The 25,895-nt window shown below is 44.0% G+C and overlaps 2 protein-coding genes across 2 annotated transcripts in view; one reads left to right on the forward strand and one right to left on the reverse strand.

Annotated features, from left to right (window-relative positions):
• The first annotated feature begins 361 nt into the window (after nt 1-361).
• SVOPL (SVOP like) lies at nt 362-19,993 on the forward strand. Its single transcript, XM_065743196.1, has 14 exons — nt 362-633; nt 1,269-1,360; nt 3,403-3,474; nt 3,891-4,015; nt 6,214-6,277; nt 7,816-7,941; nt 8,902-9,030; nt 12,238-12,311; nt 14,315-14,517; nt 14,601-14,712; nt 15,213-15,294; nt 16,965-17,054; nt 17,360-17,473; nt 19,683-19,993. Exons 1-14 carry the CDS (start codon nt 420-422, stop codon nt 19,692-19,694), a joined length of 1,509 nt encoding a protein of 502 aa, XP_065599268.1. The 5' UTR covers nt 362-419; the 3' UTR covers nt 19,695-19,993.
• Nucleotides 19,994-21,379: 1,386 nt separating this feature from the next.
• TRIM24 (tripartite motif containing 24) overlaps nt 21,380-25,895 on the reverse strand; it is a 59,785-nt gene continuing 55,269 nt past the window's right edge. The window contains exons 17-19 of the mRNA XM_065743143.1: nt 25,281-25,355; nt 23,868-24,017; nt 21,380-22,673 (exon numbers count right to left, since the gene is read on the reverse strand). Coding sequence (XP_065599215.1) covers nt 22,464-22,673; nt 23,868-24,017; nt 25,281-25,355 — 435 coding nt within the window. The 3' untranslated portion in view covers nt 21,380-22,463. The remainder of the gene's footprint in view (nt 22,674-23,867; nt 24,018-25,280; nt 25,356-25,895) is intronic.

A 25,895-nucleotide genomic window follows, 5' to 3' on the forward strand; every position in this document is an offset into this window, starting at 1 on the left:
ATGATCTGAAAGGAGGTTCTAGTAAGGTGGAGGTTGGCCTCTTCTCCCATGTAACAGTGATAGGATGAGAGGGAATGGCTTTGAGTTGTTCCAGGGAAGGTTCAAGGCTGGATATTAGGAAACATTTATTCTCAGAAAGAGCGGTGCTGCATTGGCACAGGCTGCCAAGGGAGGTGGTGGAGTCACCACCACTGGAGCTGTTCAAGAATTGTGTGGATGTGGCACTGGGGGGACACGGTCATTGGGTATGGTGGAGATGGGCTGGTGGTTAGATTATGTCATTTCAGAAGACTTTTCGAACCTTAATAGTTTCATGATTTCATGACTCTGCATGTTTTCTATAAAACAAACAAACAAACAAACAAAAACTTTGGAGAAGGGTCATTCCCTGAAACAAATCAGTGTTTGAGGGTGTTTGAATGCTTTCACACCAGCACAGGAGGCTGCTTTGCTGGGTGTTTGCTAAGTGGCTTTGTGACCCCACCCCCCCAGGGGTTTCACAGTTAAATCTCATCCTTCTCCAACAGTTACCGTGGATCCCAGCAGCAGCTGAGATGGCCAGTGCACCAAAAGAGGCAGCAAACACTATTGCTTTGGAGGAAATCAACACAGAGGGACCAGAACCCCCAAAAGGTGGGTTTGTGTTCACAGAACCCAAACTTCTGTTCTTCCTGAAGCAAGGTAGAGGCAGGATTCTGGCACGCCAGTTACCTGGATCTCAGACATCAGCTTCATATCGCTTTTCCCTCACCACAGCTGCCAGGCTGTTACCAGTGGCAATGGAAGAGCTGCCTGTTCTGTTTTTTTTTCAGCCACTGCTTTGTGTAATTGATGTACTCCACTGGTAATTCATGGATTCTTTCATTTTGAATAACTTATTCTGATTTTACCTAAATATGATCTTGAAAGTAGATGTACTCTGAAAGCTTTTTGCCAGCTCTGTTTATAAAGCCATCTCAGCCCCGGTCTTGAGCTCCATGGTTTATCTCTGTAATGGGAGAACAAAGTCAGGAATAAATCTTTAGGAGACAACACTGAGCCCAGAGCCCGTGGCTGTGCTGCCAGGACAGCGACTCTTGTGGGTCTGGGACAGCACCCCAACCCTGGCCCACACCACCCTTACCAGGGCAAGTGAGAGGTTTCCAGCTTTTCTCTTGGCACAGTCCCATGGTTGCTTGTAAAACATTCCCATTTCATAAAGATTTGAGGATGTACTATTTGACCACTGATGGTTTTCTTTGGTGTCTTTCTTTCCCATTGGTGTTCAGGGCAAAAGACATTTACAGTGGAAGAAGCTGTGGAAACCATTGGGTTTGGGAGGTTCCACATTGCACTTTTCCTCATTATGGGAAGTACTGGGGTAAGTGTCTGCAGCCAATGGCACCAGCTTGAAGAAATTCTCCCCTCATTTTCTTTACTATTTTGCAACAACTACAATCACCATGCAAACATATTGCAACCCATTTTTTCACATATTCCTTCTCAAGCAGGATTCCTACTTCTGTCAACTTAGGCCAAAATCAACATTGGCCAACTCTGATATTGAGCCTGTTTTAAAGCAAAAGCAAACAGGCTGACCCAGGGCATCCTGGCCTGGCCCCTGCCCTGGAGCTCTATCCCACTGTCTGAAAGATTCAGGGCTACCTGGAAAATTTCCCAACTAATGACATGCCAGGGTGCTGAGTTAACAGTAAAACACTGTTTTGGAAACTGGAGTCAGGCTAGGTTGAAGGTGTGATGGGGACATAGCCACAGCATCACCACAGCTGAGGTGGGAAGGTTGGTAGATATGAATTATGGGCTTATTTCTTAACAAAAGGCAGCTACTAGGAGCAAAAGGTCAGAGTAGCTTTATTTATTTATTTATTTTAATAAATAGAATTTAAATAAATTTTAAGTGATTGTGGTAGACGCCCCAAGTCAAGCTCACAGGCAGGTACTTATAAAAACAGCTTGTTTTCTGGATGCAGATGAAGACCTTCCACCAGCACATTTGGTTGAAAGTCTTTCCAGACTTTCTGGACACATGCTCACTCTTGACAGTGACCAGAAAAAGGTGTTGTGTCGAGGTGGGTGTCGCCCTCCTCTCTCAGGTCACATCAATAGTGTGAGGGGTAATGGTCTTAAATATCACCAGGAGAGTTTTAGGTTGGGTATTAAGAAGCAGTTCTTCTCCAAAAGAGTGGTGATGCACTGGCACAGACTAGCCAGGGAGGTAGTGGAGTCACCATGCCTGAAGATACTCAAGAAAAGTGTGGATGCAGCACTAAGGGACCCAGTGGCCATAGTGAGGATGAGCTGGAGGTTGGACTAGATGACCTTAGAGGTCTTTCCAACCTTAATGATTCTATGCTGTACCCAGATATCCACTCTCTAGGTGCAGTTTTCTTCCATCTTGTTTCCTCTCCCCATTCCCAAGTGCAGATGTCTTGCAGCCCACACTCAGGGCTCAGACCACCAAGGCACCACAGCTTCACAGAGCCTGTTTCAACATGGTGGCACCTCCATGATTGCGGGCTTGGCACATCTGGGGCCTTTCTCTTATGGGATCCTAACAGCTTCCCTTCTTGTTTATGTGTATGCTTGCCTCTAAAGGTGGCCGAAGCCATGGAGATCATGCTCATAGCTGTTGTGTCCCCTCTCATCCGATGTGAGTGGCATCTTCAAGACTGGCAGGTGGCTCTAGTGACAACAGTGAGTTACTTGTCCTCCACCACATGGGCATCGTACACGGCATCACCCCAGACTTTGTAATGTACATTTCCCAAAGGATCAAATAAATTCCAAGGTCTCCTCTCAGGAACAAGAGCAGTGACACAACTGTTGAAATCCAGAAAACAGTATGACATGAGCACACACCCACAACCAGAACTATAGTGCCGATACAGGCTCTCATTTCCTGACTCTTTGGAAGTCCTCATGACCTTTTACTTTGAGGACTATGTATGACTCCTGCACTGTAATTTATCTTCCTGTTTATGAAACATTTAACACACACTTGGTTTGAAGAGCAAAGTGGCCTGGTGCTGCTAGGAATGAGCACCCCACAGCTTTTTGTGATTCTCCATTGTAATGCTGTAATGTTATAATGTAATGGAAAGTACAGCAATAATAGCAGAATGGCACAATCCTAGGCTGCAGCAAATGAGAACAAGCCTAAATGCAGCAGCTGTAGACACAGAAACAATGGAATAAAAACTGCTCATCTTTAGAAGACCTCCAGTAGGCAGGTAACTCCAGCAATACGCCCTCATCTCTACTGTCAGCACTTAAATGAGATCTAAGAAGGGGTGGAGCCAGAATCCACCTCTTCTGGTCACTGAGATGCATTGCATACACCTTCCTACCAGGTACACAATCACTGATTCAGGCCATGACTTAGCATTTCTGCTACATCCGTAGATGGTGTTTTTTGGCTACATGGTCTTCAGCATAGTGCTTGGGCTTCTGGCTGACAGGTATGGCCGCTGGAAGGTAAGTGAGTGCTGGGGCTGTATGTACTTTTCCTGAACTCTCTGAAAAGACAAATGCAGAACCTGCCATTGCCTGTCCCCTCTCTGCTGTGCAGTGTCTTTGCTGTGCAGTGTCCCAGCAGCACTGCTGTCAGGAGGGTGTGGTGCTTGGGGCTCAAAAACTACCCAATCCACCTGAGCTCTTCTCAAAGCTGTTAGAAAGCAGGAAGCTGCTCCTTTCATGAAGGAAAGATGGACTGCATGAAAACAAGCTTTGTGGTGCCTATTTATGGTCCTTTTCTTTCCCCTTGAGCTTAGGGCTAAGCTGGCCACGCTCTTAGCTTGTACACTAGCCTCAGAAAACTTACAAAGTATTTGTTGTGCTGTCCCAAACAGTGAGGACCCTTGACTTTATGACCCTAATTTTGTCCTTTGCAGATTCTGCTGCTCTCCTTCCTCTGGGGAGCCTATTTCTCCCTGCTGACCTCATTTGCTCCCTCCTACATCTGGTTTGTCTTCCTGAGGACCATGGTGGGAGGTGGTGTGTCAGGTCACTCCCAAGGGTAAGGCCATGCTTTGTGCCCCTTGGCAAGGACAAGGACAATGACAAACCAGCCTTCATGGGGAGGTTAGCAGCTTCCCCTGCTTTGGTGGGAACTGCTGAAGATCAGAAGGATGCAAAGTGGGAGGGAAGGAAGGGAGAGTCCTGCAAATCAGAAAGTCAGGTTTTGTAATGTGTGATTTTCTTTGAGAATAAGGGGGAAATGTAATGAAAGCAAATGGTGGTAAATCACCCACAGTCAAAGGGAAAGGAACAGACAGGCAATACTTGGTGCTTGTTCCCCACTGCTTACCATAGAGCATCTCTATTTAAGTCTTTATTTTTTTATAAAATGTGAACATGAATGGCTCTGCTTTTCTTCCTCCAAGAAGACATCTAGGGGCCCAGAGATCCCACAGCTCATTTTGGCTGACCTTGGCACAGTGCCCAGTGTCTCATGTACTGAGCTTAATAAGCTGAGGCTGTGTGGTAACCTGGAGGAGACAGCCAGGAAGGGGCCTTCGAGGGAGCTGAAAGTGCAAGGGAGAGCAAATTCCCACATTGCCTTAAAGCAAAATGCTGTTCTGTCATTTCATTGAATCATAGTCATCTACCTAAATTGCAGTTCCCAAGGGCTCCTCAGCCCTGGGATAGTGGAAGGAGCTGGTTTGCATTAAGCCAGTGACGGAGGTCTTATTAAGTACATATATTATAAAAACAATTAGACAGGTAACAGATGAGCAAAGGCTGCTTCCTTGTAAAGAGGTTGCAAGAACTGTGCTTAGAGTAGCAAATTCTTCTTGAACTGATGTAAAACCTTCCCACTTACATTAAACTTTTTGCCTTGTCAGGGTGAAAGTGTGGAGATGTGGGAGGGATGGAGAAATTTGCTGTATTAACAGCCACTTAACTAGAAGGCTGACAAAATAAGTGTCTTTTGACTGTGTCAGGGAAACACATGCAACATTTCAGCATATTCTGTAGCTCCTCAAAGCCCGTACTGAAATTCAGGGCAAGAGGCTGTGGGCTCTCCAGGAAGTGAGACATTGCCTTCTTATAGCAAACCTCTGGTGGCCTTTCCTTCACCTCCCTTTGAGACTCTGTGAAGGTTGGTTTGAATGCATAGTTTTTTAATACATCCACTGCACATGCAGGACAGCACAAAGAAGCTCGCGTTGACTCAAGAGCGCTTTGTCAAAGCAGAGGATGGGAGAGTGGCACAGCTGGAGGCCAGGATAGGGAAAAGCATGCAGGAGGAACTTGCAGTTCCTCCTCACAATGGTGTTGCGTGTTTTATAAAGCACCTCAACAGCTGAGGTGATAGAAAGGGCCAATATGGGTCTCTAGACCAATGGTGGTTATGTTAATTTAAATCTCCTGAAACACACTCAAAAAGCTAAGTGTTTGGAGGGGGGACACTGCTTTATTTCTGTGCAGAGTGCAAGGTGGGATATCCCCACAAGTTAAGATCCCCAAGTCTTCACATTGGTTTCTATTAAGTCATAATCTTTCAATATATGCCTAACTAATACATAAGTCACACCCTTTGCATTTTATAATAGAATCTTAGAATTGTTTGAGCTGGAAGGGACCTTTAAAGGCCATGTAGTCCAACTCCCCTGCAATGAACAGGGACACCACAGCTAGATCAGGTTGCTCAGAGTCCATTCAACCTGACCTTGAGTGTCTCCAAGAATGGGACATCCACCAGCTTTCTGGACAACCTATGCCAATGCTTCACCACCCATATATTCAAGTACAAATTTATATAAACATACTTGAGTCTTCTGTGCTTGTGTGGAGGTCTTTGGTGTTGTTTAGGAAGTATCCCAGTACTTATTTTATTCATAGTTGGGTTTTCTAAGGGCCAGTCTCTTCCGAATGGTTACCGTCTTGGACGTGTGCCCCTGTCTCAAAGTTATCTATTCTTACTGTTTGTATTTATGAAAATCTTGAAGAGGAACATCAAATCTCAGGAGGGATGTTTGTCATAGATAAACAGGACATCTGCAATCTAAAAGAAGAACTTTAACTTTGAGGAAATACCTCAATCGGACAGAAATATCAAATAATCAGTATTGATTCATCAGTGGAGGAGGGGTGGTCCCTCTGTCTACAGGCAACCATGCTGGATGCTGGCTGAGCCAAACAAATTGTTCTTTGACTGGTACAGAAATCGTTGTTGTCTCTGTCCTTTTGCCTTGTTCCTCTTTTCATTAGGCTTATCATAAAAACAGAATTTCTGCCTACCAAGTACCGAGGATACATGCTGCCCTTATCTCAGGTAAGAGCAAATGTATTACTGTTTCTTCTCATTCGAAGTCCCAGGAGATTTGCTGTGCTGCTGTTTGGAAACCAGATCTCCAACAAGCCAGAATATCTGCATTTGTCATGGGTTGTGCAAGTTCCTCCTGCCTTTCTGCATCCCAGAGTGTGTGCTGTGCATTATTAGGAATCCACACAGATAACTATGTGCAGAAGAGAAGCTATTTCTTCTCTCTTAATTGAATAATCCCAACACTGTGGGGGGACTTTGAGTGACAGCTGACATCCGCCCTTTCTGGTACCTGCTGATAGCTGTGCTGCCTGCCATAATGGGGTCAGCACCAGTGGGCTGTCACTCAGGAGCCCAGGCTGCAGCAGGAGTGCGTGTTTTCTCCAATGGGAAGTGAAATGTAGTAGTCAGTGTGGGGCTACTCGGGGCAATGCGTGCTCATGGCTTCTCCTGCACTCATCTCATCTTTCACTGGAGTACATCAGGAGCTCTGGGCTCTCTCCAGCATTCACAGCAAGCGAAAAGTTGTGCAAGGATGAGCCAAAAGCAAAGTGGAGTCTCTGATCAGAGCAGCTCAATGTCTCCTGCTGGGTTGTGTTGGGATCTCAGAGGAGGTAAATACAAGCCATTGGATCTGAACTGTGGTGATTACATGTGATTAATGAGGTGTCTCCCAGATGAGGTCCTGGGCTATGCCTTGCCTTGCAGGCCTCAGTTAGACCTAAAATGTGCAGGAATGGTTGTGTTCACCCTCCCAACATGACTGGGGTGCATCCTTACTCAAATTTCTGCCAGGAGCACTTTATGCATGTGCAAATGATTTGTGAAAGCCTCACTGAACCTGTGAATTCATCTAGCTGTTGAAACAAATACGTTGGTATACGGTCTTGGCAGAAGGGCTAATTTACTTCTCATTAGCGTGTTTGATCCCAGGGATTTATTACCAAAGCACCACCAGAAGATCAAAGATATTTAAAAAGGGACAGTCCTGCATTTCTCTCCAGAAATGTGTTGTTTCTGCCCATAGAATACTTGTGAACTTGCTGAGGCTGCTGTTGAGTTTGTGGCTTGTACTGCTGAAACTTCTTTGTGTGGTGTTCCTGAAAGGAGCTTTTCTCCTGATGGTAACAAGAGAACTTGCAGATTTGGGGCCAGGTTTCCCATTGGTACAGTTTGGAACTGAGTCCACTAGAGGCCCACCAACCTCCAACAGTGGCAGTCTGCCTCCTTTTTGCCTTTGGTACTTGTAAATCTGTGCATCCCCAAAGAAGTTCAGACGAGAGAGTTCACAGACATGAGTGTTAGAAGAGATGGAAGGACAAAAGAGACTAAGTACAATAGCAACTACAGCAAGTTATGTGTTTTTGTCAGAGCTAATTAAGACTGTCTTCAGACATCTCTCCCCAGATCCCCATCCGTGTTTTTTTCTTTCCTTCATCCCAAACTCAGCTCTGCAGGCAGCCAGGGAATGAGACCAGAAGGGATGAAAATAAGCAAATTGTTGCCATGTGCTCAAGCCTTTTAACCTCTCTATTTCCCTTGGGAAGGTGTTCTGGTTGGTAGGATCCTTGTTAATCATTGGCCTGGCATCAGTGGTGAACCCAACTGTTGGCTGGAGGTGGCTGGTCAGAATTGCCTCCATTCCCAGCATCATTCTCATCATGGTATTCAAGGTAGGACGAGCCTCTCCTCACTTCCCACATCCACTGACTGAAACAGTCATCAACATCAACCCAGGCACCAAGAGGCATCACCCGCCACATCTCAGCCAACCACAGCATCCCCGGGTCTTCTCACACCTCAGAAATGCCACCCTTGGGCATGAGGACCATCTTATTTCCATGGAAAGACATGGAAAGTTTCTAGTACTCGTGGGCACTGAAGTGCTAGGCACCAACTAAGTGACACCTGGGCAAGTCAAATGCAAGTCAGTGAACGCTCACTTAAACGTCCTTGATATTTAGCTTCACTGATTAATTTTTGTCATTAAAAAGGACAGTTTTTAGTAAAAAAAAAAGAAGAAGAAGAAAAGACATACTTAGTATATGTAACTTAAAAAAATCCAACTTTAAAAAGAAGTTTCCTTTACTTAATATTTCATTAATGAAAATGTATTTAATGACATAATGCAGATGTAACTTGATAAAAAGTATTATATTTTGGAGCAGGCAACAGCAGTGGGTGAACATTGCAAATACTATTGATGAGTGAGTTTGCTCCTAAATTTTAACCATGTCTTCCTTTGTTTCATGATATCTTTGTTAATTTTTGTAAAACTTTCAGTTGAGTTAGTAACAGGTTCCTCTTCTCATCTTAGAACTTTAATTATTTAAGGGATAGTTCTATTAAACCCATGTCTTTAACTCCCTCTTAGGGAGCTGGCTGCTGCATACCTCCAGAAGCCAGTGCAAGGGCAGAATTGGTTCCTAATAAGGGAGCAGGAAGCTCTTAGACCATGCAGTTCCAGCAGTGATGCCCTTGGGGGACAGCTGGGGAGGACATCCCAAGGGATGACTCGTCCCCTGCATCACCTACACTGATCTTGTCAGGCTCTTGAGCAAGATAGGGGATGTGGGCAGCACAGGCTGCTAGGTATGAGGCCGTGTGGCTTTCTAATACTGCTTCACTTTCAGTTCATACCTGAGTCAGCACGTTACAATGTGTCCACGGGGAATAATGCGGCTGCCCTGGCCACGCTACAGAGGATAGCCAAGATGAACCAGGCAGCGATGCCAGAGGGAGTGTTGCAGGAACCTCCCAAGGTAAGCTCAGCATGCAGCATTGCTTTGCCCCATACCATCTCATCTTATCTCGTCTCAGCCCCTCTTGTCCCATCCCATCCCATCTTGACCCATCTCATCTCAACCCTGGTCCACTGGTGCCTGGGCACAAGGATGTGAGCAAGGCTACCAAGCACAGCTCACTCCATGTCTCTCCCTCACCATGCCTGTCTTTCTTCCCAAGAGCAATTGGCAGTGATTTTGAAGATGTCATTTTGCTCTGGGAGAGGCAATAATCTTGGCCTCCAAAAATGAATCAGATTTTCAATTTTTTTTTTCCCATGATCTTCATTTTTACTTGGTGAATATCATGCTGGGAAAAGATTTGCTACCTTTGCCACCACTCTTTGCTACCTTTTCCACAGCTCTTTTCTGTCCCTTTCCTGGACCTCTTTACTGCTTATTCAGTCCTTCAGACAGCAGGCACTGTCCTCAGCAATTCATGCAAGATAGTGCCATTGGACTGAGTCCAATTGGAATAGATCTGCTCTTCATTAACAGAGAAGGACTAGTAGGAGCTGTGAAGGTTGGGGATTGTCTTAGCCAGAGTGACCATGAAATGGTGGAGTTTGCTATTCTTGGTGATGTCAAGAGGGTGACTAGCAAAACTGCTACCTTGGACTTCCGGAGGGCAGACTTTGACCTGTTCAGGACACTTGTTGCAAGGGTCCCTTGGGACTTGCTCCTGAAGGGTAAAGGGGCCCAGGAAGCCTGGATGCTCCTCAAGATGGAAATCTTAAAGGCACAGGAGCAGGCTGTCCTGGAGTCCCGTAAGTCGAGCCGGAGGGGAAGAAGACCAGTGTGGATGAACCGGGATCTTTTGTTGAGACTCCGAGAGAAAAGGAGAGTCTATGTCCTCTGGAAGATGGGTCAGGCTACTTGGGGTGACTACAGAGAACTGGCCAAGATTTGCAGGCAGGAAGTTAGAAATGCAAAAGCCCAGCTCGAACTTAGACTGGCTACTGCAGTAAAGGAGAGCAGAAAATCCTTTTACAAATATATTAACAGTAAGAGAAGAACTAAGGAGAATTTCTCTCCTTTACTTGATACGGCAGGGAATGTAACCACAGAGGATAAGGAAAAGGCTGAGGTTCTCAATGCCTTCTTCACATCTGTCTTTAATAGACAGAGCAGTTATCCTCAGGGTACTTTTCACTCTGACCTAGAAGTCTGGGATGGAGCGCATAATACACCCCCTGTGATCCAAGCAGAGACAGTCAGAGACCTGCTCCTCCATCTGAACTGCCACAAGTCCATGGGACCAGATGGGATCCACCCAAGGTATATGGCAGAGGTGATTGCCAAGCCACTTTCTATATCTATCAGCGTTCCTGGTTATCTGGAGAGGTCCCACAAGATTGGAGGCTTGCCGATGTGATTCCCATCTACAAGAAAGGCCGTAAGAAAGACCAGGGGAACTACAGGCCTGTCAGCCTGACCTCGGTATCAGGGAAAGTTATGGAGCAGATGATCTTGAGGGAGATCACACGGCACGTGCATGGCAACCAGGGGATCAGACCCAGCCAACACAGGTTCACAAAGGACAGATCGTGCTTGTCCAACCTCATCTCCTTCTATGACTGGGTGACCAGACTGGTAGATGAAGGAAAGGCTGTTGATGTAGTCTACCTGGACTTGAGCAAGGCCTTTGACACGGTCTCCCACAGTATTCTCCTGGGGAAACTGGCAGCCCGTGGTGTGGACAGGTTCACTCTTCTCTGGGTGAAGAACTGGCTGGAGGGCCGTGCCCAGCGGGTAGTGGTTAATGGAGTTAAGTCCAACTAGCGTCCTGTTACGAGTGGTGTCTCCCAAGGGTTGGTACTGGGGCCCATCTTTTATAATAATTTTATTGATGACCTAGACGAGGGGATTGAGTGTACCCTCAGTAAGTTTGCAGATGACACCAAGTTGGGAGGATGTGTCAGTCTGCCTGAGGGTAGGGAGGCCCTTCAGAGGGATCTGGATAGGCTGAATAGCTGGGCTGAGCTCAATGGGATGAGGTTCAATAAGACCAAGTGCCAGGTCCTGCACTTTGGCCACAATAACCCCATGCAATGCTATAGGCTTGGGGCAGAATGGCTTGAAGAATGTAGAGAGGAAAAGGACCTGGGGGTGTTGGTTAATGCTCAGCTTAACATGAGCCGGCAGTGTGCCCAGGTGGCCAAGAAGGCCAACAGCATCCTGGCCTGTATTAGAAATAGTGTAGCCAGCAGGAGCAGGGAGGTGATCATCCCCCTGTACTCAGCTCTGGTACGGCCGCACCTCGAGTACTGTGTTCAGTTTTGGGCCCCTCACTACAAGAAGGACATTGAGGCCCTGGAGCGTGTTCAGAGAAGGGCAACAAAACTGGTGAGGGGTCTGGAGCATAAGTCTTCTGAGGAGCGGCTGAGGGAGCTGGGATTGTTTAGTCTGGAGAAGAGGAGGCTCAGAGGAGACCTTATTGCACTCTACCACTTCCTGAAGGGGGGTTGTGGTGAGGAGGGGGTGGGCCTCTTCTCCCTGATAAATAATGACAGGACGAGAGGGAATGGCCACAAGTTGCGACAGGGAAGATTTAGATTAGATTTGAGGAAACATTTTTCCCTGAAAGAGTGGTCAGGCACTGGAATGGCCTGCCTAGGGAGGTGATTGAGGCACCATCCCTAGTGCTGTTCAAGAAGCGTTTAGATGAGGTGCTAAGGGATTTGATTTAGTAGCTTAGTGATAGGGGTGGTGATAGGAGGATGGTTGGACTAGATGATCTTGTAGGTTCTTTCCAACTTAATGTATCTATGAATCTATGAATCTATGGACTGGAATTAGTTAAGATTAAAGCTTCCCTGTAATTTAATTGGATTTATATAATGGAACCATGTTGTATGCACAGGGCTTTGCTTAGACTTGCACCCTTCCAGGCTTCAACAGTAATGAAGAAAAAAATAGAAAGGCAACCCCAAACCTTTCCCATGGACTCAAGAGCGATGTGTGGGAGGGGGTATGGGGATGATCTCTTCCCTCTTTGCTTTGCAGCGTGCCCTCCCACAGCCATCCTCTGAGAAAGGGCTTTCTCTCTGGAGGGTGCAGTGCTGTCCGTCCGTCCATCCATGTCAGGAGATGCCCAGAGCAAGTGCACTGAGCCCTGGGCACCAGCTGCTGCCACAGAGCATTTGCACCGATGTGAAAGATGCCTTTCTACCAAATTATTTGCAGGAAAGAAGAGGAAGATTCAAAGACCTTGTGCACCCCAAATATCTAAGAACTACTCTGCAGATATGGATCATATGGTAAAGAATGTTATACATATATATTTTTCTTCCTTATCATTCCCTCAGGACTGGGTGGCTTGGTCTGCCATGAGTGAGCACCACGCGGTGCCCTCAGTTTGCTTTCACTCCTTGTTGCCAGTTTGTTCATCCTGAGAGAAGCCCTCACAGTGAGAGGTCTCAAACAGAAATTCACTGACTGGTACCAGTGCCACAGGCTGGGGAAATGTAAGACTGCAGAGAGACAAGTTCTGTTTGCCTTGTTCCCTGTAGCTGTATGCATGGGTAATATATGTTTCATTGACTTCACTGTCTGCAATGGAAATGTATAAATAATGGGTCCGTGGGAACTCATTGACCCAAAATCTTGCTAAGCCAGACCTTGAATATTTTATGTTTTTTTTTTCCCATCAGCTTGTATGAGTATTATGAAACATCTTTTTGTTTCTTAATTCTCCTTTCTCTCCTACTCCCCCAGGAGTCACTGGCATGTTCTCAGGTTTATGTCCCTGTCTCTTTGTGCCCTCAGCATCACCATGTCCCCAGGCAGCTCATTTCGCAGCCCACACTCTGCAGCTTGTTTCCAAAACTGCCAGAGGGGATTAAATAAAAGGGAAAATTACTTCTCAGCCTGTTTATGATGAGGTGTATGCTGAATTATTTGATAATGACACAGAGGCTGCCACCACTGGTGCCCTGTTGTTGACAGCAAGCATGGGTGTGGTGTGAGCCTCTCCAGCTGATGAAAACTCCTTAGGAAAATCACTGTACAGAAAGAATGGAGAATAAGATACGCAGACAGCTCCTACATGAGAGCTGTTAGCACTGGGGCCTGGCCTAGAGGCTCCCTGCAGGAAAGGGCAGTATAGAAATGCCTCCACTTATAGACAAGTGGTTAAAGGGGCACACTGTCCTCTGCATGACCACAGCATCACTGCCTCCCAGCGTGGAAGTACTAGGAGGAGGTGTGGATGCTGGACAGCACATTCCCAGCTGGACCACCGCTGCTCCTGCCCAGAGGCAGCAGTGCTTTGCAGTGCAGCAGTCTACAACCAGAATGGAAGGAGTTGAAGTATGCAGGAGCATTTCCCTCTGTTAAAACTGGAGTTGGAAGATGGCAATGTCAGCTGTGAGCATCTGGCTGGTGCAGCAGTTACTGTCGGAAAGGATGTCAGTGTGTCAAGACTTACCAAGGAGCAAGATCTTGGCATTAATCTTTTTATGAAAGTCTCTAGATTTCATGGCTTGTTCACTCATCCTTTCCTTTCTTGGGGCAAAGTAGAAATGATAGGAAGGGGAAAAGACCATGCACACATACAGCATTGCACTTGTAGGGCTGTAGAAATGCGCGGGTGAGCTTCATAGAATCATTAAGGCTAAAAGAGACCTCAAAGATCATCGAGTCCAACTGTCAGCCCATCCCTCAATGTCACATCCACACAGTTCTGAAACACCTCAAGGGATGGTGACTCCACCACCTCCCTGGGCAGCCTGTGCCAGAGCAGCACCGCTCTTTCTGAGAAGAAATATTTCTGATGTCCAACCTGAACCTCTCCAGGTGCTACTTGATACCATTAATTTAAGTCTTGTTGCTGTAACCTGGGAGAGGAGGTTGACCCCCATCTTGCCACAACTTCCTTTCAGTTCATTGTAGAGAGCTGCAAGCTTTCCCGAGCCACCTCTTCTCTATACTGAGCAATCCCAGTTCCTGTAATTGCTCCTCATCAGGGAGTTTGGCCATGTGGTCTCCTGCTGCGCAGCGCAGACCAGTCTTAATGTACAAGCACATACCAAACTGGGAGCTGGGGTGAGTTCCTCCAAGGGAGAAGTGAATTGACAGAGAGGTGGTGTTGCTCTGCCACGTGGTGTGTGTCTGCAGGCTCAGGGTGATAGGTAAGGGTGCTGATCGTGCATCATCATGGTCCTGGTGTGTACAGGGGATTCCTTAGGGCACCCCAAAACCGGCTGCATTCCAGTGCTGCTTTTCCCTGCCTTCCTCACCAACATCTTGATCCTCCCTACAGGCTTGGCATAGCTTTTGCTTACTACGGAGTCATCTTGGCCAGCACTGAGCTGCTGGAAAGGGACCTGGGCTGCACCTCGAGGACACCACTGAGCGAGAACCCTGGCCCTGTCTCAGAGGAGAGCCGCAGCCCCTGCTACTGCCATCCCTTTGGCCCCTCTGCCTACCGGACCATGATCATCAGCACCGCGGGGGAGATCGCATGTAACCTCCTCTCCCCTTCTTGTACACGCTGCAAAACTGAGAGCCCCAACACCTAACATGTTATGGTCTCTCTTCTGTCTCAGTAAATCCCCTGAACATTCTCGGCATCAACTTCCTCGGCAGACGCTTGAGCCTGTGCATCACCATGGGATGTACGGCATTGTTCTTCCTTCTCCTCAACATCTGCACATCCAGGTAACCCCTCAGTTCCAGGAGAGCTGTTCTCCTGTTCCAGGAGCCCTTCTAGGAAGGGCCCCACTCAAGATGGCAGAGCTTAATAGCTCCAGAAGCCAGAGTGCTTCAAACTGAAGGCCCCTTTATCCTGGCCAGGGCCTGACTGCTGCTTGCTGATGCCTGCACCGAGGGCCCTGGCCCATGGTGTAAATGAGCCCATCAGAAGGCTTACAGCCATTCACTTAGGTACCAACTGGTTTGTCACCATTATTGTTATTACTTCCAGTTTTTTCTGCCTTATCTCTAGCCTGAGCATGACTAGCTAGAGATTTGCTTGCAGCTTCTTTACAGCTGTAGCAAACATGCACTGTTAATGGACTAAAAAAACCACTATACTCATCAGCAACCAACTTTCCCTTACTAAAAGCTTGTAAAAGCCTTAGCATAGTGAACGTATCAGGCTGTATCTCTGGCAATCACTGTTCATTGACACTAATGCTTCTTCACTCTGCTTCTTTTAGTGCAGGCATTACTGGCTTTCTCTTCATGCTGCGCGCCTTGGTTTCAGCAAACTTCAACACTATATACATTTACACTGCAGAGGTGGGTCCTTCTGAAGGTACTTAGAAGCACAGCACCATTAAGGTTGGAAAAGACCTCTAAGAACATCAAAAATCCAACTGCTAGGAACCTTTTCCAGGACTTACACTAGCTGATGTAGCTGGTACATTAAGTTTTATATGTGTATATTCTCACCTAGTGGAAATTGTTCTGTTCTGTCTGCAAATAGTTTCAACCATTCAGAGCACATTCTCCTTCACACAACTTTAGAGTCATTAGTCCTGTGGGCTACCTACATACTACTTATGCTTAAAAAACACAGTGGTGTGGAATTTAGTTTCTTCCTTAAAAGACTGAGAAAAGTGATAGCAGTAGTTATCTGGGTTGACCTGATAGTGTGCCATACTTTTCATAGCACACCATTTTTAATCATGTACCAGACTTTACCAAATACCAGCTTTTTAATAGTCCAAAATTGGATGCTGTTGATGTGAAAATCGTTGCTGAAATAGCCATACTGTAAATCACAAATACACAAAATTTAATCAATTATCAAAGCCAAACTTGGGAATACTCTTTCCAGACACGTGCCCAGAATTTTCTGGAATTGCTTTACATTCTCTGGCTTGGCCCAGCCTTAATAAAACAAAGGCTCAAAGGACAATAATTGCTAAAATCTCCTGACACAAATGAGACTTATATTAAGCAAAGCATATGCTGAAGTGTTTTATTGACATGTGTGTTAGGGAGATGTGGAAAATATACAAAGCATATTATGACACCAAGCTGTGTGATGTGGATGACATGCCTGAGGGACAAGCTGCCATTCAGTGAGGCTGAGACAGGCTCAAGCGTGGGCCCCCCAGTGAACCTCAAGAGGATCAACAAACCCAAGTGCAAGGTCTTGCACCTGGGTTGAGGCAGCCCTCACTATCAGTACAAGCTGGAGGTTTATATGACAGTCCTATAACATCTGTTGTGATAGGACAAGGGGAAATGGTCTCAAACTAAAAGAGATTTAGATTGAACATAAGGAAGAAAATTTTTTACAATAGAAGTGTGACACTGGAACAGGTTGCCCAGAGAGGCAGTGGATGCTCTATCCCTAGAGATAACTCAGACTCAGGCTGGATGGGCCCTGGGCACCCTGATCTAGCTGTGGGTGTCCCTGTTCATTGCAGGGGGGTTGGACTAAATGGCCTTTAAAGGTCCCTTCCTATTCAAATTATTCTATGATTCCATTTCCCTAAGTCTGAATGTTTCCTATCAGGATTTCCCTTTCTTCTTTCTCCTCTTTCTTCCCTTTCTCCTTCTAAACAAAGGTGCTGTTTATTCAAATAAATAGGCTGTCTTGGAGGCTGCAGACAATCTCTTTTTCTCTTGCTTTTCAGACACATGGTCTAGCATTATAAATTGAATTCTCCCTTTAGCACCCAGCCTATAGTGTGTGACACTGAACTGAGCAGCTCAGTGCAATGAAGAAAAGGTGTCTGTGCATGCATTGCCCTGAACTTCTGCTCTGTGGATAAAATGGCAGAATTGCAACGGCACGAAAGAGTTTTTAAATCTTTTTGCGTCTTCTCACACTGATTGCCCTTGATAATGTAACGGGTCTACATGAAGAAAAGAGGAAAATAAAAGAGGGGGTGGAATGAGAACACATATCACAGATCATTGTTGCATTAATCTGATTTCCTTCTGGCCTGTGTCAGGTTTATCCCACCACAATGCGAGCCCTGGGGATGGGAACCAGTGGGTCACTGTGCCGTGTTGGAGCTATGGTGGCACCATTCATATCACAAGTAAGAGCTCCGTGGACAATGTCAGTAAGCCTAAAAAACGCATTTATGCTTTACCTGGTACAGAGTACTTAGGTGGTCTTTGCCAGGTGTGGATCTGGATAACCCCCTTTCCAGAGTTAACTTGCTACTATTTGTTTGCTGCTTTCTGAAAACTCCCTAGATTCATAAGTAGAATATTCTGGATATTGTTGAGTCTTTCAGATATTTGTGACTGGTTGTCCATTCTTTAATTCCTAATTAACTGCTGGACTCCCACAGCACTGAACAGATGTTTGAACTGTTTCTTTCTTTCTTTCGATCTGCAGGTTCTTATGAGTGCATCTTTCCTTGGAGCCCTGTGTCTTTTCTCATCTGTGTGTGTTGTGTGTGCAATCTCTGCCTTCACGCTACCCATAGAGACCAAGGGCAGGGCCCTGCAGGTTTGTATGGGCTCTCCAGGAGCTTCTACAGGCTATCTAGAAGCAGTAAATTTTGATTCGGACAGAAAGAAAACCAAAATCTTCTGATGGTTCTCAGCCAAAACAAGGGCTGAGAGATAGATAAACAGAGGAAGGTGCTGTTGTAACAACTGAAAGCACTGTTACTCCACTTGCTTAAACTCATTTCTCATATAAGAACAAACAGGAATGGCTGCCCTAGCCCCAGCTCTCTCACTATAGCATATTAGCTTAAATCAGTACAAGCCCTCCTTTGCTACTATTTCCGGTCCCATTCTGAAGTTGCTGCGCGTATTCTCCTCTGCCACTGCTGCAGGCAGAAAAGATAGCAGCTAACAATTAAGACCTTAAAGTACTAAAGTCACTTTTAGACCAAATTCAAGTCAAAAACCCCTGCTCAATCAGCCCATTAACCGAAGCCCCCGTGGCTAGAGTTTCCTATAAGGCTCCAAAGGCAATCAGGCAAAACACTGAGCCCAAAGATCAAGAGGGAAAGTCAGTTTAAATGCAGCCAGCCTCCCATGCATGAATAAGCTCCACTGATTTAATTACCAGAGGTGGTGAGCAGTTCTGTGGCTATAGGCAATTAGCTGTAACAGCATGGACATTTTCACATTGTGGAAGAGGCGTGTCCACATCATACTGCATGTTCTTCTGCAGTCTTACTCATATAAGCCAGAAAATCATAAGGATAGGTAGTCCACATTCTTTAGCAGCCTAGGGCCGAGCAGATGTTTGATTAACCTGCTTGGTATGAGATTCATGACCAGATTAAACATATATATACAAACACGAGCATACATCACATATGTATACACATATACAAGTTCATTGGGCCACATCTAAGGATTTCCCAGGGTGTATGGGACAGTTAACCTTAGGGTTTTTGAGAAAGCAGTATATTAACCTACTGCTTCTTTAAATGAATGTCTTTTTAAAAATAAGGACGAGAGTTGATGATGTTTTGAAACATCTATATGTAAATCTGTGAAAGATCAGAAAAAATACACGAATTTAAGAAAGGAAGTAGAAAAAGCAACTTCTCCCTTTGTGTGGAACTGTTTGTGTACCACGAGAAGCTGGCATCAGATCTAATATTCAACTTGCAAATTCTTCTCTAGTTGTCATTTCAGAGATCACCGTGTGTGTGAAGTCATACAAGCATGGCTGAATTGTGACTATTGGACACATTGTCCAAGGATGTCACATGGCAGTCATTCAATCCATTTAAGAATTTAAATGCATGATATAAAAGCTCTCGAACATGGCAATATTTAGTCCTACGGCTCCAGGCAAGTGATGCATATCTCAGTGTCAGTTTTAAGCAGAACAGCAATTAAACATAACTTCTCATGGAATCTAAAACTACATTTAAAAAGCATTCTGACCAAGGTCTGTCTGGCATTGTCCTCAGTGAGTGAGGAGTTGTGTCCCTGAAGGTTCAGTACTGGGACAGATACTATTCATTGGTGACACCACTTAGCACGTTTGTGGATGACACCAAGATGAGTGGCATGGCTGATACTCTAGAGGGAAGAGAGATCATCCACAGGGACCTGGACAGGCTTGAGAGGTGGGCAAATGAGAACCTCATGCAGTTCAACATGGCCAAGTGCAACGTGCTGCATCTGAGTTGGGGCAATCCCAAACATCAGTACAGACTGCAGGCTGAATGGACTGACAGCAGCCATGTGGAGTACCTGAGGATTCTGGTGAACGAAAAGCTCAACATGAGCCAGCAGTCTGTGCTTGCAGCCCAGGAAAGCAACCATATCCACAGGAAGAGGGGTGGCCAGAAGGGTAAGGGCCTAAAAGAAACATTGGAAAAGACTCAAAAGCTGTGGAATACTCCCTTTTCGAAAGTGTTCAGTCAGGTTCAACAGGGCCCTGGGCAATCTGATCTGACCTAGAGCAAGGTGTCCGTGCTCTTGGAACCAGCTGACCTTTAATTTCCCTTCCAAACCAAACCATTCCTTGATTCTAATCTACACCTACTCCTATTTCAGTTCATTAGAACAGCATCCGTTTACTCTCAAAGTAGCTGTAGGGACTGCCTATCAAGGGCAACATTTTTTTGATCATATGTTCAAGTGGATATTATTTTCCCTCTGTATTCATTTCTGTTGTTTTTCATGCGTGTTCTGTTAATTTTATGGGTTTTCTGTGTTTTCTTTTTTTTTTCCTCTCTTAGCAAGTAAAATGAAAGCAAGTGTTTAAAGTTGGATTGGGTACAAAAGAAAAAGAAACCTTTGGAATCTGTCATTTCCTGTGAGCCACATTTGATTGCTTCTCCATACCATTTCCATTATATAGAAATGCAACCAATCAGTGTAAGAGCTATGATCTGCATAGACAAAGGGTAGCCTTCTCAAGTACGTTCCCCCTCTTATGATTCAATAAAAATGTTTTCTACCCACCTCATGAAGCAAGAGGAAGACTCTTTACTACTAGTGCTACTACTAGTATTATACCACAAAATCATCCCTTTTGCTTAAGTGGACAAAGAAGAAAAAAAAATACACAAAGAAGATATGTTCTTTGCTGTAGCAGCTTGGGAGGACACAGTACTTGGAAAAAAAAAAAACAAAATAGCATTCCTCAAATATTTGTGCTTTTATATCACCTGCATTAAAAGCTAAGTTTAACATCTCAAATGTCATTGCATTGGTAATTTCTGAAGGTCCTGGAGGTGACATTCAAAACCAGAAGATTATTTAAACAGAGACACATTCAAACAGATTACTGAAGAAAAAAAACAACTGTCTTGTCCTTGTGCCTGGTGGTAGCATACAGATGAGGTTCTCAGGAGGCAGCTGGTAAGCACAGGTTACCAAATCTAAGTTCCTTGGTGACCTACTTAATCACTTTCTGTACCAAGACAGCAGCTGTTGCAGGCTGACAAAGCTATCCTGATCTACCTTGTTTAAGATGGCAAGCCAGAGTAAAACGCACACACCATGTGCTCATCTGGACATCCAAATCTAATGGTGATGGTCTGAATGGTCAGCTTCCATGGCTCTGCAGTTAATGCAAGGCTTAGCCAACTGGTTGGCTGGCCAGCAGTATGATTGACTTCTTGGTCAGTTCTTTTTTTCCCTTTTTCTTTTTATGCTTTTCCTATGTACACACAATTGGTGCTTGATGACAGGGAAACAGACTGATGTGAAGTAATTCCTTAGCTTCTTTCCCACCTCCATCTCAGAAGGAATTTTTTCTTGCTGTCTATTTTGAATTATAGTGCTGCAGATTCTATAAACTGTTGCAGTGCTAGAAGAAAACTGTCTGAATGAAAAACAGACTGCAGAATAGTCCTATACCCTTAACTGCATTCCCCAGCAAAACATACTGTGACTTGTGGGGGGGTTCGTTATGAATAAACTATTCTCAATTTGTTCCACTGTTGCTGTACAACCATTTCAAAAAGCTTTCCTTGTTTTGAAGGGAGAATCAAAAGCAGAGAGAGCAGCAACTGGACTGCAAAAGTACATTAACATTCCTCTCCAGTATCTCCCACTGAGAAAACAACTTGTATATGAAGTCGCATAGGTGTCTGACTTCACCTCTAAGTACACCCAGCATTCTACAAAATTTGTGCTTGGAACTTGAAGTCTAAAGAAACTCAGCTTTCCATGTAAGCACAGTAAACTTGGTGGCAGGATATCCAGGACTTCTAGGCATTGCTGGGTCTTTATAACATTAGATGTTGCAATGTCAGAGCCTCTCATTTCCTAACTGTGCTCCTGCAGTGAGCACTGATTGAGCCTGTTTTGTTGGAATGGTCTCTCTCACCATCCTGTTTAGTCCTTCACTTTCACTTCTTTTTTTCTCCTGCAACTAAAAAGACAGTTTTCTTTTAAGATGACATACATGAAGAGTATAAACCAATAGCTGTGGCAGCCATAGACAAGTACTTTAACTCTGCAATTGCTGAATGTAGAAAGAACCACGTCCATTGTTATCAGCACTTCTGGAAAGCAAAAAAAGAGAAAATTCCAACATCATTTGTCTTCACCTTCTGGTGTTTTAACAAGGACAGATGAAGGGTAATAGAACAGGATCTTTTTTTTTTTTCTAAAATCCTCCTCCCCCCTTTACACTTGTTTATTTAACACTGGCTGCATTCTCACAATAATATTTAGAAATTTGGAAAAACAACAAGATCTTGAGGACAGAAAGGACACTTTTCTTTCCCCTCTAAGCTTATCAAGAAGCTTGACAGTTGCAAGCAAACGTTCTTTCCCTTGAAACTTTCCCGACAGTATTTAACTGCATTGAACAGAAGTACATCAAACATGTGAGGCACCTTTTAAACAACATATTGTATACGAATACCACAGTTTCTTGCTGTCTGTGGGAAAATGGTACAAAATGAAGCACCACGTCCTTTCCTTCCTCTATTAAAAACTCTCAAATTTCTTTTTTTCTTTAAGTTATTTTTAATACACTCTCCCTCACATTTTAAAATTAACCAGTAACTTCTTTAGGGGCAACTACACTTTCATTGTATCAGTCAGTATTGTAGGACAACAATATTACAACATCTGTTTTCATGGCTTGTGTTAAATACAGTACAAAGAAACCAAATTATGGCCAGCCACATGCCTTTGGTAAAATTAAATGTCTGGTGAGATCACATTTTCTTCAAACTCAGAAAGCCATATGTTGAACCCATGAAACGTTTCAAAGTTCAATTCTATACAGACTTCTTTTCTTCTTCAAAGTAAAGTTAAACAGCTGTCATCCCATACAAATCACAGTTCCTGCGCTGTCCCAGAAGTATAGTGAAAGTCTGGAACTTCAAGGAAGCTCTCTGTATGCCCTGGATCTCCCTTGGATGTGCGTTTCAGACAAGGGATAGAAAGTCAGGTAAATATCCACCAACCTCCAGGTCAAAGCAGTCATGACTCTTCCCCTTTTGACAACTGACAGTGATAAATAATTCTTAGTTTTTAAAAAACGTTCCACGTGTGACTCATTTAAGCAACTGACGGTCTTCTCCTTTGAGACGTTTTTTCCGAGGCTGTACAATGTCATCATCTGAGTCGTCACTAAGTTCTGGATTATCTTTTTCACTCTGGCTGTTAGATTGCACGGGAAACTTCCTCCCAGGATAAAGGCTCTTTAGAAGTTCTTCAAAGTACGCTTCAAGTTTCATGCCAGCGTCAGCCACTTCTGAATCAGGCTGTTGGGTGAATTAACAAGATCAATACATCATGAAATAGCTTCATACTTTTTACATTATGACCTTTTGTAGCTCTTGAAAGCTAAAAAATCAAAAAGCATTAAAAATATATATAGGTATGCCTCAAGACTGCTAAAGAGTTTTGGAACAACTGCTTGAAATGCTGTAATTTTTCTAGGTTACAGACCCACCTGATTATGGCCAGAATATTACTAGAATATTACTAGAATGGACAGTGACCGTATCTCAGAAGACCAGGCAGCCCTGAAATCATTCATACCCACCATCACAGAATCACAGAAATGTAGGGGTTGGAAGGGACCTCTAGAGATCATTGAGTCCCACCCCCTGCCAAAGCAGCTCCCTAGCCCAGGTTGCACAGGTAGGCGTCCAGGTGGGTCTGGAACGTCTCCAGAGAAGGAGACTCCACCACCTCTCTGTGCAGCTGTGCCACTGCTCCGTCACTGCACTGTGGAGAAGTTTCCACACACATTTGTGCAGAACTTCCTATGCTTCAGTTTGTGGCCATTTCTCCTTGTCCTGTCATCACATACTGCTGAGAAGAGTCCAGCCTCGTCCCTCTCCCCACCACTCCTTAGATGTTTATAGATGTGGATCAGACCTCCTCTGAGTCTTCTTTTTCTCATGGCTGATCTGTTTCCTGAAGTGGAGGTCACCATAGCAGTAAGTATTCCCAGTGATTGAACTGCATGAGAACCTAGCTGAAGACACTTAGAGGAACCTAATTTGTATTGTTAATTCTCTCCCTTATTGTCCACTCAGTACCTGCATCCCCTCTCCAGAACATTTCCTTACAGAGAGTGTTAACGGTCTAAGTTGTTTAGTCTTAGTGTAACTAAGAGTGAGACTTTTCAGAAGGAAACTTCCACTGAATTTAAGATTTAATGCAATGAGGATCAAACCAAGATTTTAAACAAATGCTCACCATTAAGATCTATGATGAACACTAATTATCTGTCTTTCTGCCGTTCAGTTAGTGTGTTTGTTACAGCCCTCCTCCCTTCAACAGAAGGATCTCAATTGCATACTCAGCTAACATCAAAATGAAAACATAGAGTTTTCACTGGGCCTTTATCATCAATATAAGTTTAATTAAATAAGTAAATTCCACCCCCACCATAGTTTTCCTGCAAGTATCGAAGCCTATAGAAATAAAGTGTCTATGTCTCTAACCTCATTAAATTCAGCACAGTTTTGGAAAATCAGTCTGAAGTCGGCCACAAAATCTTCTGGCTTTGTGTAGAATGAATCGGTCACTTGAAGTCTTTTCTTGATGGTTGACAAGTCCATAGGCTTTTTTATTATTTTGTAGTAATCAGGAACCTAAACAAAGATGAAATATTTTACCAGACACAGTCATGTTCACTGCATATTCTTTTATAAACCTTTACATCTGAGGGATAGGAGAAAATTTAGCCTCATCTTTTGAAATACAACTCCAAAATATAAAAACTGTACTTCTTACAAATCCACAGTTACTGAAGTAACAGCGACACATCCTAGTTTTACTGGCTAAAGTACAGACACATCTCCCAACATCTCTTTTAAAAGAAAAGTAAAATAAATAAAAAAGCCAGCTGCATTTACTACATAGGATAAAGCAAATGATGTTGACATTGTATGTCAGGTGAACCATCTATTAAGTTTCACTCTCAAGGCCACCATACAACAATTTTGGCAACTCACTCAGAGGCAGTAATTGTATTGCTTAAAGTGACATTCAGTCATGAAATATATCCTTAGGAATGGTAGTAAGCTACAGAGATCAATTACTTTGGCATTTCAGATGTACTTTCTTACTCAAATGGAATAAGAGGGATGCATAGGGGCATTATTACTTATTGATGAAATCTTTTTCCACTGACATGTCTCAAGGAACATAAAAGAGGCACTGTTCATCTGACTGCACTTACAGCACTTCTGTGCATCCTTGGAATACAGCTTGCTTTTTCCTTCCACTGCCTGATGAACTCAAGTTATTTTTAGCATTTTAAATTAATAAAGTTGCAGCTAACAATAAGAACTTCTGTTTCATAGTTGTACTATGCAGGACTCCAATCCTCAAAATCAAGCATTTTTTTATAAATAAGTGTATCCCAATTCATTTTTTGGTGATATCACTCAGCGTTGTGAAAACAGCAGGCAGTGTTAAATTTACTTTTTGTGTCTTATTTTTGGAATAAGTAAAATCAGTTCTTGGGGAATTTTACTAGCAATTTCCTTCCAACCCAGTGCTTCATCTTTCATAGAAGTTTAGAATGGCTTGGGCTGAAAGGGAACTCTAAGATCATCTAGTTCCAGCCCCACTGCCACAGACAAAATTAACAACCTCTAAATCAGGCACCAGGTCAGGCTGCCCAGGGCCTCATCGAACCTGGCCTTGAATCCCTGCAGGGATGGGGCATCCAGAGCTTTTCTAGGCAGCCTGTGTCAGAACTTTTAATTGCTCTTCAGACAGTTTTAATAAAATTAAATATGTTCAATACACTCAATGTCCACAAAACTTGACTTCCGATAATGAGCATAACAATGCCATTAGGACCATGCCAATTACACTGTTAATAGAAAATTGAAAGAAGTACATACTGTAGGAGGAACTGGATCTTGAAAAGCAAGACTCATTTCATGACAGTAGAGGTATAGTAGCAGTCTTTCACACTTCTGTGTCAAGAAAAATAGATACACAAGTAAAAAACTACACCATGTATTCTAAAGTAATGATGAGCTACAGGAAGCACCAAACATGCTCAATATTCCTCCAGTCTCTAAGCAGAAAAGTTAGTACAGAAATTATATTTGGAAACAAGATGGCAATAACTGAAAGAAGTCTTCAACATTCATTCTCTGCAATAGATACATCGTATTGTTATTAACTCTCAAATGGATGTTACAAACCTCATACAGTTACTAATATTGCTATTTAGCATTTGCCGTGCCCTACAAACATTCTATGGGATAAAAACAGCATATGTGGCTGTTGGTTTACTACAAACATTTAAATAAATCAGTGACATTTTTCCTGATCAGTGCACAGCTGCTCTGTAACTGCAAAGCCCACAGTGGTTTTTGTTCAGTAGGGAGAAATCTCTGTTCTGTGTGAAGCCAAGAATATTAAATGTAATCTTGAACCTTGAAAGAGATTCAGGAAATAGTTTTGGTGATTTTATGTTTGATAATCCTCCACTGGAATATTTACAGGAA

The sequence above is a fragment of the Cyrtonyx montezumae genome, unplaced genomic scaffold (assembly GCF_038088225.1).
Source record: "Cyrtonyx montezumae isolate F1298 unplaced genomic scaffold, pur_monq_1.0 scaffold_3, whole genome shotgun sequence".
Classification (NCBI taxonomy): Eukaryota; Metazoa; Chordata; class Aves; order Galliformes; family Odontophoridae; genus Cyrtonyx; species Cyrtonyx montezumae.